Source organism: Eubalaena glacialis, chromosome 5 (assembly GCF_028564815.1).
Source record: "Eubalaena glacialis isolate mEubGla1 chromosome 5, mEubGla1.1.hap2.+ XY, whole genome shotgun sequence".
Taxonomy (NCBI): domain Eukaryota; kingdom Metazoa; phylum Chordata; class Mammalia; order Artiodactyla; family Balaenidae; genus Eubalaena; species Eubalaena glacialis.
In genome coordinates this window covers 155,036,833-155,048,690 of record NC_083720.1, presented here as the reverse complement: position 1 = coordinate 155,048,690, position 11,858 = coordinate 155,036,833, and the positions used below count along the sequence as shown (strand labels likewise).

Below are 11,858 nucleotides of genomic sequence, written 5' to 3'. Positions count from 1 at the left end.
GGCATCATATCTGAGACATGATCACCTAACCTAAGGCCCTCAGAATTTCCTCCTATATGTCTTTCTTAAGAGTGTCATATTTCACCTCTTACATTTAGGTCTTTGATTCATTTTGAGTTAATTTCTGTATATGGTGTGAGGTAAGGGTCCAAATTTATTCTTTTGCATGTGGATACCCAGTGGTCCTAGCACCATTTGTTGAAAAAAGAATACCCTTTCACCATTGTATTGTCTTGGCAGCCTGGCCAAAATCAATTGACCGTAAATGTAAGGGTTTACTTCTGGACTCTCAATTTTCTGCATGTCTAAATTTATTAGACTTACCACACTATCTCTATAGCTTTGTAGTAAGTTTCAAAGTTGGGAAGTGTGAGTCCTCTAAATTTGTAGTTCTTTTTCAAGATTTCTTAGCTATTTTGGGCCCCTTGCATTTTCATATGCATTTTAGGATCAGCTTTTCTATCTGTTAAGAAAAGAAAAGCTAGCTGGGATTGCATTTATAATCTTTTAAAATTATGAAGTTATTAATGTTAAAAGCTATATTTCCTACCAAAATACTAAGTTTCTTCCTAAAATTTTATATAGATTTAAACTGAATAAAAATTACTATAATGCCTTAGGAGTTACTAAAGAAATTGGATTTGGTGTAGGTGGCTGTTCAAATGCTTTCTGAAGCAGAGTGCAAAAGTGTATAATGAACATTTTAATACACATAGGAGGAAATTATTGAAATAGATGAGTGCAGAACCATTGGTCCATAGAGAGTGCTAGCACACGAAACAGAAAGACTCACAGACATAGAGAACAGACTTGCGGTTGCCAAGGGGGTGGGGGGTGGGGGAGGGATGGATCGGGAGTTTGGGGTTAGCAGATGCAAACTGCTATATATAAGATGGATAAACAACAAGGTCCTACCGTAGAGCACAGGGAACTATGTTCAATATCCTGGGATAAACCAGAATGGAAAAGAATACGAAAAAGAATGTATTGATACATGTATGTAAACTGAATCACTCTGCAGTACAGCAGAAACCAACACACCATTGTAAATCAACTATACTTCAATAAAATAAATTAAAAATAAACAGTTGGAAATGCTGGATTAAACACAGTTCCACCGATCACTGCTCTTAGATTTCAGAGCCTCTTGACTATGCTAATGAGAGTTGCCAACTGCCCAGAGGGAGAGGCAGTGTCGACCTTCCAGGGGAGCAGTTGGGCTGTATCTAATCAGCCTCCAGGGGGCTGCAACAAAACTATGAAAATAAGTCAGTAAGACAGAGCACGTATTTTCACTTTTTATTTGTCTTCCACATGGTTGGGCGCAGGGTAGGACTGCCAGGTGGAAAAGTGCCGGAAAGGGTATTGCCTTGGAAGAAGAGTCTGGGACCTAGATGGCTCCCGGGCAAGTTCAAAGGCAGGGATCAGGTGTTGAAGATACCAGCCTGCATAGAGATCTACCTCTGAAACTGAGGCCGCCACCTGGAGGAGTGCCGTGTAAACTGTGGATCCACATGCCACATGGACCTGGGCTCAGCCCCTCTAGTATCAGCCGTTGGAAATGAAGACAAGAGTGGAAAGTTACAGGATCCCCGCCCACTGTCAGTTTCATACTACCATATAAGCTATCATCAAGCATTTCATTAACCACATGCAACTCCAAGCCATCTGCAATTTAATTTACCAGCAATTACTATCAAGATGACTGGGAAAAAGAAAACTACTGCTCAAAAGCACTGGAGTCCAGGGGCAGGAAAGTCTCACCAGAAATGATCACTTTTCTGCCTGTGTTTTGAATTGATACCAGCTTTTGCATAATAAAAATCATGGTAACACACAAGTCTGTCGCTTTTGTTTTCTTGGCATTTAAGAGACAAATCTTGCAAACACACACTCAGTTTCTCCCCGAAACAGCTGCATTCTTTTATTTGGTGATTCAATACATTTTTAATTCAAATAGTCACCACTTAACCTAGGCACGATATCAAGCATTTTACAAGCAATGGATCTGACTGATTTTCTTTTTAATTGCCAGAGAGTATAATAAGTGACTCGGTTAAAGGATATACTTCTGTACATAAAAATATTCATGTATTTATACAAGTGTATGGAACAGAGTTTAAAGGCAATCTAACCAGAACATCACAATAAATAGGATGTGGTCCTACAGGACAGCCAAGCATGCTTTGTCAGGAGGCTGTCAAGTCTCTTTTTTCAAGGTGCTTTATGTTCTACTGAGCTAGGCTCACATTTCCCAAAATAAGGGTTAGGGGTTAGTAATTCCTGGATCTGGATGCCTATGGGAATATGCTGCTTCTCGCTGGCGTCTCCAATAAGAGGAGTGGAAGATGACATATTTATTTATTTTCCAAGAGTCTTTGCAACTTATCAAATTCTATCCATTTCCCATGTCAATATTTTAAAATGCAGACTGATCTAAGCTCTAGCACCATACAAGAAGGAAATACATGTATTTTTGTCAGAGCAACAATATTTTATATCATCTTTGTCCCTCTGGCTATAACCATTCTGTTTAGAAAAATTTACCAAGCTAAAAATAGTTGATCTAGGTTGTCATAAAAAAGAATATTAAATACCTTTGGTAAAAATAGATATATTTAACAAGATTAGAAAAGCAAACAGTTATAATGTCAAAAGGAGACTATAAAAATGTACACAATAACACAAATAAACCAACTTATAAAGTGAAGATAAGGCCACTCTTCTTCTCAGGTTTGTCTGTTCCAAACCGTGGATGGAGGTCTGTTCTTCTAAATGGTAGAAATCTGAGTAAGAAACAGGGAAAATCCAGTCTTTCCTATCAGCGTGACACAGTTCTTTTTTAAAACCCACGTTGGTAGAACTTAGAACACTCTGGCTTATGCATGTGAATATGAGAAACAATCCCAGATTTCTGTGATTGTAGGCCCAGAGCAGGGGGCTTTAGAGTTAAGCAAGGCGACAGAACCAGGGGCTTAGGGGCAGTGTCTCCTGTGCTGACATGAACCTAGGCCACATCCAGACAAGAGACACAGACGCAGCCAAGGGCGCACGTGGGGACTTTGCCACCAACTAGGAATCTACAAGGTTCATTCCTTTCCCCGGCAAGGACTTTTCTCCTGTCGTGGGGCCTCTCCTCCAAAGGGCCGTTGCACAACCCCTAATTCTGCGTGGTGTCTCCTCTCTCAGAACACGCTGTAAATCCTGAAGATGAAAGGGCCCTGGAACCAACAAGCAGCCGGGATTGTGGATGGAGATAAGGCGCGAGTTCTGTCGCAGTGGCAGCCCTGAGCCACCGCGAGGCGTTATCCCCCGGGGCTCCCCCTGCACACGCAGTCACACTCCTCGTGGTGCTCCAGGGCCACGTCCGTGAGCGACTTGTGCAGCCCCCGGACGCCCGTCTTGGGTCTCAACTGAAGGACCTGAAAGGGAACGATGGAAACCACCTTTAAAATCAGGCCACGTCTGCAACTTCTGATTTCACGGACAAGGTCAATTTCAGACCAGAATCTCGGGGCCCAACAGCGACCTACACATTTTAATTTTTAACCACTGAAGGCAGGATGAACATATTCCCCCACCCCCAAAGAAATCACAAATGATCGTCATCACTGTATGAAAGGAAGGACCTTTTAATACCAACAATTTGGAAGGAGGCTGCTCAGAATAAAGAACAGTCCTTAAACAGAGAACGGACTTGTGGTTGCCAAGGGGGAGGGGGTGGGGAAGGGGTGGAGTGGGAGCTTGGGGTCAGCAGAGGCCAACTATTACATATAGAACGCATAAACACCAAGGTCCTACTGCAGAGCACAGGGAAGTATATTCAGTGTCCCGGGATAAACCATCACGGAAAAGAATATGAAAAAGAAGGTATATATGTGTGTAACTGAATCACTTTGCTGTACAGCAGAAATTAACACAATGTTGTGAATCAACTATACTTCAATAAAATAAATTAAAAAAAAAAAGAACCGTCCTTAAATGGAAAGACCCACCATGCCATGCCCTCTTTCCTTTACACACCTCACTGTATTAGAGAGAATTTCACCTTGGTTAGGTGTCTTGGGACCACTAACGCGCAATTCATTTTTCTGTTTGTTGGTTTCTTTCACTCATTCATTTATTCACACACTTAGCAAATATTTATCCTTGAAGCAAGGCGGGCAAGGACTGCAATGCTGTGAAAAGAAACATGGTCTGCAGCTGAGTCTGAGTCAATTATGCCGCTCATTAATGCCCTTGGCTAAAGGTCAAGTCCTCCATCAACTTGATGAGATGGATTACATGTACTTCATAGACATCAGCCTCGGTCACAGCTAACCTTCTGCAGCTGGGTCCTAGTGCACTGTAGATGGTTTGGCAATAATAACAAGAATGTCTCTATTAAGTGAAGTTATTTGCAGTTTGGATGGCTGAGATTCTTAACCAGAAATATAGCACAACAGACACTGATACTAAACACACCCTTTTCACACTGTGACGGAAGGACACGGCTATGTGTTCTATAAGAGACTACCTGACGTATCTGATAAGAACTAACTACTCAATGGGTATTATTACATTTTAGGTCTCATGACAGAAGTGGTAAAGTTTTAGAAATTATGTGGCTTTGGCTTATGAACAAAGCCCAGAGCACAGAATAATATGAAGTTGTCCAGTTTCTCTGCTCTCTGGGTCTGACACGGATAACTTCATAGAGCAACTTCTAAAAGATACCGTTGCTGGAAATATTCATTAATCCAAAAAGGCAAAGGTCAGGTTTTATGACTGTCTTACTTGAAGATTTAAAAAAGAAAAACAGAGAATGGTCCCTCATTTGGAGTATGTGGTCATATCGAAGGTTAATTAGCTAACATTTGTTGAATGCTTACGGGGTGCCAGGCGCTCTAATAATGTTTTTACATACTATAACTCACAAGAATTCTATGAAGTAATTTACAATTATTACCCCTATTTTACATGTGAGTGAACAGAAGCTTAGAGAGAATGAGTGACACCGCCAGTATCTGTACTTCTGCCAAACAGAAATGATTCAAGTTGCAGTGATGGATACTGATTTCATCAAGACTCAGAATATTACTAGTCATACACTCTATTTATTTAGTAACTTTCTTCCTAGAGAGATAAACTGCAGAATCTTATGATAACGATGAGAAACAGTAAACTTTTAAAGATTTTCTATTACATTTACAATTCCAGAATAAAAATTCCTAAGACTATTATGTTAATGTGAAACTGAACCCAGTGAGTATTGAATATAGATCATGGGTTGGTACTGATTTCCTGTTTTTGACCAACATAAGGCGGTGTCAAAACCAACTTCTCTTAAGATGCTGGCGCTATACCTTATTAGCACACTCTCGCTACAAATGGCTTCTGGAATGAGGTTGGGTGGAGATACATTGCGAAACTGGCATAGACAATGTCTTTAATTCCTATGTCCACTTGTATACATTTTCCCAGTTGGCAGGGGAAAAATAACTATGAAAGGTAATGGTTAGAGAGGCCGCCATATACAGTCCTGACAGTCAATGACGCCAGGCTGCAATCCTACAGTCTTTCCTTCCTCTGCAGTGCTTATGCAACATGCGTTCACCAAATAAACGTCCCCTCCCCATGCCCATCTTCATCCACTGATACCTGTGGATATTTAAAAAGAGCAGAAGAATCTCATAATGTTCCAGTGATGTTAAGGTCTTGTACGTGGTGTGGAGGGGTGGGTGATAATTAGTGTTTTCCCTCTTAATTCCCTTTGAAAGTTTGGACTTCGGGAGACAAAGAGAGACTTGGAAGATGACCAGGAGGTCCTAGAAAATGTTAAAGAAGAGAATTTGGCTTTTAGGACATAGCTTATGACACAGAAAAGAAACAAGGTAGAAGCACATCTCACAAAAATGTTGAGGAAGAGGTTCAAACTAAAATTACGAGTCCATGAAAAAATAATCCAGGGAAAAGCTAAAACCAGAGACTGCAGACAGAACAGATCAGGCACAGAAAGACCCATCAAGGAACGATGCCCAATATTCTGGGCGGCATAGAACCTTGAGTGATGGGGCTCACTACTATAATAAGGCAATTGAGTGGTATATTTATTTCTCCCAAACAAACAGATCTAAGCAAGAAAACACTAAGCATTAAGGAAAGAAGTGAAACTAAATATACCAGGATATAAACAAGGTGAAACTCATCATGCTGATTAAGAATGGAAAAAAGAAGCAAATATGTTTCTTTTGTTAGAGTCTCCTATAGATCTTTTTGCCAGAAAGAGAATACCTTCCTACCTCTGGGCAAATTCATTAAATCTTTATCGATCATTTGCCATACTTTAATGAGGCTAGGCACAGGGAGGAAGTAAAGATGCGTGAGACAATCGCTAGCATATACTGAGGGCTTGAAATGTGCCAGACCTCGTTCTAAGCCTTATTCATAATTAGGCACGAGGGGTGACAGCCCACTTCACAGATGGAGAAATCGAGGCCCAGGTCACAGAGCTAACAAACGTCAGATTCAAACCCTGGACGCCCGGCCTGGGAGTCCCTGCTCTTGAGTGCTACACTGTCACGGGATCTTTACTCTTCATTCTCAATGTGGGAGAAACAAACACAAATACATAATAATTATGAAATAATAAATGTTATAGAGATATCTTTAAAGTCCTACACATGCACAGAGGAGGAACGAGTTATGCTGGGATTGGCAGGAAACTCAAAAGTGTTTCAAGGAAGAGGTAACATCTAAGTTTATACGTATGTAAAGCTCCTGTCTTGCTTTTCTGAGAATTCCTATTTGGGAGACGGGGAAACTAAGAAAAAACATTTTTTGTTTTTGGCTAAAATGGCTTCCAATAAAGAGTATCTGGTGACTGATACGAAGAATCAATCTTAATGATATTATTACGTTATAATATTATACCAAAACACTACTACAGTAATGTCATTATGCTATATTTTATGAGACTTTTTAAGTCTGTAAACTTATTTTTGATACAATGGTTGAACAAAACTCAAGGAAAATGCTAAAGGAAAGCAAAAGAGGGAATAACTCAGTTATATTTGTAGTGGTACAAATGGATACACGTCAGCTTAATGTGCAGGGAAGCTGGTATAATAGAGCTGGATGGAAGAGAGAAAAATTAAAACTCCTAAGCTCTATCTTTGCTTCTGCCTTGTCCATGAAGTGGGATAATCTTTAAACTGAAAATTGGAGCAATGCTCATCAAAAAGAATTAAAGCCCAAGATGGGCTTAACTTTGAATGAGTTAAGTCTCTAGATCCAGATTAATGGTTTTCGATGACTTAAGAACTATTTTGAATTATGTTTTCAAAAAATTTCACTTATTTAGGAGTAGTACTAGACTCAGAACTTACTTCCAAAATATAAGACTGAGAAAAATCTAGGCCTCAGAAATCATGAATTACCCCAGACAAGTAATCCTTTTTTCATAGGGTAATTTGATGGTTAACAAAATGACTATCACAGAAAAATTTATAATGCCCATAGAAGAGAACTGAGATGATTGCATTGGAGATATCTATGAGAAATGTGGACTAGGTAACCACGTATATTTCTGCACACACACATTAGAGATATTTGTGGGAAACTTGCACTACATGGTCGTACAATTCGATAAGCGTCCGAAGTTGTTAAGTGTGGACATGCAGATAATACATACAATCAACCCCACCTGAAGACTGGAGAGGCTAAATCAATACCATTCTGGAAGAAGGTCAGTGAGTGTCCAAGCACCGACCATGGCCTTTCCCTGCACAAGAACTTTATCTCAGACTTGAAAACACAGACTGCACATTCGGGGGCAACTTTCTGGAGAACCCTGAAACTAATGGTATTTGAAAAGAAATGTACAAGTATAGGATGGGGGAGGATACACTTGATCTGAGGACTGATTCAGCTGTCCCAGAAGCATGATACCAACTCAGCATCTGATAAGCTTGTTTAGAAAAGCTCTGGGTTTTACAGGTCGTAGCAAGGTGAGCCATAAACCCAAGACTTGTTGGCTAAATCAGGTCCCCAAATACACTTTGCTTAGTAAGTCCCTGCTTTAGAAAGTTCAAAATGAAATGATTTTAGGTGGGGGAAGATCACCCCAGCTTAACTCCTACTCTCACCCTATTCTTTTACATTATGCCAACCAACTCTAAGATTTGCCTACCCTTTAAGGCATTTTAACTTTAATGCACTTTAGAGCTGTCACTGAGCAGGACCCTGTGAGGCCCTCCCAGAGCAGACCTCCTCGCCTGCCCGGCCACATGTCCTCTGCCTGTCTTTTGTCTGTAGAAAAACTCCAGTCATTTAATCAGAGAAATGAGAAAACGCAGAAAGAAAGGAAAACAGTACGGCAAGACAAAATAATAACAGTTTAGCCATTAGGCAAAGTCAAGGACCTTTAGTTCCTCCTCACGGGCTACAGATGATATTCTGAGTCAGGTCCCTTGAGCTGTTTTGCAGATACCGAAACCTCCACCAGGTGGAAGACGCTAACTGCATGCTGCCCACAAGCACGTAGACCTCAGACTGGTTGGAACCAGAAGGTTGATGATGTGGACTCCCAATGACCTCACCACCAACCAATCAGAAGAGTGTCCGCGAGCTGATCACACACCTCACCCTGTCTCTAAAAACCTGTCCCTGAAAGCCTTTGAGGAGTTGGGGGGTCTTTTGAGCACTAGCTGCCTGGACTCCTTGCTTGGCACCTGCAATGAATACTGCACTCTCCTTCACCACGACCTGGCTCAGCAGCTTTACTGCCCCGGCAAGCAGACCCGAGTCTGGTTCAGTAACAAAACTACCATGTTAAGGGTTTTTTCTTGACTAGACTCCCAGTTCTCAGAGTAGCAACAAGCCGTCCTCTGGGCAGAGCGGAGCTGGGGCTCCCACAAGCTCGCGAGGACCTCCTCCTGAACAGGAGTGCAGGCCGTTCCCAGCACAAGGATCTTCAGACGCGTGTGGTGCAGAAACGAAAGTGAAGCATGAGGATGGCAGCCAACAGTCCTACTTTTCTCCCAGACTGCCAGTTTTGGATGTCATCTTCTAAAAATTGCCATCTGACAATTGTCAGAGAATAACACCTTTAGGAAAAACCTGAGAGATTATCATAGTTTGCACATATTTTACAAAGGTTAAGCGTCCTGTGGATGGTTACAAGTCAATGGCAGATCTAGGATGGAAACAGGGACCTTGTCTGGAATCCACTGCTTTCCTCCCACTTAATCAACTGCCAACACAATATCGGGGAAGAGCCGGGCAACCAGGTCACATGAGTGCAGCTTACGACCCTACCTGCTCAGATTACCCCACAGATGAGGGTTTCAATGACGTCTTCACTCACAGGAAAAATCATTTCATTTATTAAGTGGGTATTTAGTTTGTGTTATTCTTTTATTTAGCAGAAAAAAATGAAACTGAATGAAGCCATATCCAAATGAAGTCAGGAGGTGGATTTTGGTTTGGTTTTGTGAAAATTAAAGTTTGTAAAAGACATTTTGTAGAAATTGAAGGTGAGCCATCACGGAGGGATCGCTTCCGGATCTACGAAAGCTAGGTGCTTCTGGGGAGGACTGGGGTGGGGTGGGTATCACCGGGGATAATGAAAATTTGAAATGTATAAGCTCTAAGGTCCCCAAGGCTCTGAAAAACAATAATTACTAACATTTAATATTGTATCTTCCTTAATTCCATGGAATAAAGGAAAGGATGAAGAATCCATAAAAAGCTTAACATACTATTTGGGGCACCATGAATAAGAGGAAGATATAAATGATGAAATAACAGGAAGTATAATTATGAATATGTCCCTTGGAATTTATGTGCCTGAATTGCCCCAAATGGAAAAATAAATATTAAAGATCTTTATTTTCTCCAAAACAGACCATAATTTACCTCCAAGTTTGTCTTTAAAATATTTTCCCTTCATATTTTGAAGAGGTGAAAAGTTTCACCCATTTTCTCCCCTGGAAAAACACAGTTTCTTTTTTGTATGAGACAGAAAACCTCCACTGAGTACCCATGATGTGCTATCAGAGGACAAGCTTTCTAAATCCTTGATGTCTGGTTTCCTGAGTTCAAGGTCCTAATTAAAAAACAGGGACTTCCCTGGTGGCGCAGTGGTTAAGAATCCGCCTGCCAATGCAGGGGACACGGGTTCGAGCCCTGGTCCGGGAAGAACCCACATGCCACGGAGCAACGAAGCCCGTGCGCCACAACTACTGAGCCTGCACTTTAGAGCCTGCAAGCCACAGCTACTGAGCCTACGCTCTGGAGCCCACGAGCCACAACTACTGAGTCTGCGCTCTAGAGCCCACGAGCCACAACTACTGAGCCCGTGCACCACAACTACTGAAGCCCGCGTGCCTCGAGCCCGTGCTCCACAACAAGAGAAGCCACCGCAGTGAGAAGCCCCCACACCACAACGAAGAGTAGTCCCCGCTCGCCGCAACTAGAGAAAGCCCGCGCGCAGCAACGAAGACCCAACACAGCCAAAAAATAAATAAATAAAATAAATAAATTTAAAATAATAATAATAAATGAAAACTTGAGCTCTTTGGTAAACCTTGGTTTTGTCTGGTCTGGTTTTCGTGAAGACAACATTGCCTTTCTAAACCAAAATCCACTTCAGAGAGGCTGGTCTGTCATCTTTCGGGAAGGGAAAGGCTGTCCGTACCTCGTGATACTTCTTGGTGACTTTGCTGGGGACACACTGACACTCGCTGCAGGTGTGCAGGCAGCACGCGCAGTTCCCGCCGCAGCGCTTCACCAGGAGGCAGCCCGGCCAGAAGACGGTGTCGGTCCTCTTGAGCTCCTCCCGGATGGACACGGAGAAGTTGCGAGGCGTGCAGCTATAGAGCCGCACCTCTTCCTTGAGCAGGTTCAGGCCCAGCACTGCACGGCACACAGGGGAGCAGAGGAAGAGGGGGTCACGCTCTGCGCCTTGCGATCTCACCAAGCGCCCTCGCGCTCTCTCGCATACAGAAATCCAGCCATCTCCCGAACAATCGCCCCAGCAGGAACCCTGATTATTTAACTAGGTCTTTGGGCGACGCAGCTCGCAGGCTGGACTTTCCGTTCTATGGCAAACAGAGCTTCCTTGTGACCCAGGGACGGATGAAGGGATGCATTGTGCAGTGTTGAGGATGGAGCCTACAGAAGAGTTACCAGCGATAAACAGGAAACTTTCTAGAGAAAACGGGGGCTACGTCTTTTAACCTTTGGAAAAAAGTAAACAAGGGGGGCGTGGGAGGGAAGAATAGAATGTAAGACGAAAGCTTTGATGAAAAAAACAGATGCGATTTTTAGAAGGATGACAAGCTCCCGCAATGAATGAAGAACAACGTACAGACACTTGTCGACAGAACCTTCTATAATCTTCCTGGCAACAAGAATCATAGAGTGTGAAAAGGAAATGAAGTAAATGAATTTCTGAGGACGGCTGAGTGGACCAGGAGTGGGGAAAAGGACACGTTTTAAAGGCGCAGAAGTTGTTGGAAAGCACTGCTTCTGGCCCGTTGAGAAATTTTTGGACTTGGAAATTGAGCTTAACTAGACTCCTTTTCAGATTTCTACTCTCCTGAAGGGCAGAAGAAATGTCTAATTTATAACCACTGTCTCTATTCTTTTAGTAACTTGGTTAACTATGCTGTGTTTTATTCTTTAACAGAGTACCTACATGTGAAGACCAAACCAAATATCCTTTCATTAGATTGTTGCAGTACATTCTAAAGAACCATTGTTTTTAACTATAAAACGACCCTGCCTCAGTTAAATTATATCAAAATAACACATCATGTTTAACATGAGCTTATATATAACATATGAAGTAGCTGATAATTATTAGGATAAGCAAT

The 11,858-nt window shown here is 42.0% G+C and overlaps 1 protein-coding gene across 4 annotated transcripts in view; it reads right to left on the bottom strand.

Annotated features, from left to right (window-relative positions):
* Positions 1 to 1,905: 1,905 nt before the first annotated feature.
* Positions 1,906 to 11,858, bottom strand: part of PDGFC (platelet derived growth factor C) — a 217,337-nt gene continuing 207,384 nt past the window's right edge. For 3 of the 4 annotated variants that reach the window (XM_061192670.1, XM_061192671.1, XM_061192672.1), the window contains 2 exons: positions 10,679 to 10,896; positions 1,906 to 3,422 (listed from right to left, as the gene is read on the bottom strand). In XM_061192670.1, coding sequence (XP_061048653.1) covers positions 3,306 to 3,422; positions 10,679 to 10,896 — 335 coding nt within the window. In that variant the 3' untranslated portion in view covers positions 1,906 to 3,305. The remainder of the gene's footprint in view (positions 3,423 to 10,678; positions 10,897 to 11,858) is intronic. The other variant, XM_061192669.1, reaches the window with a different exon arrangement.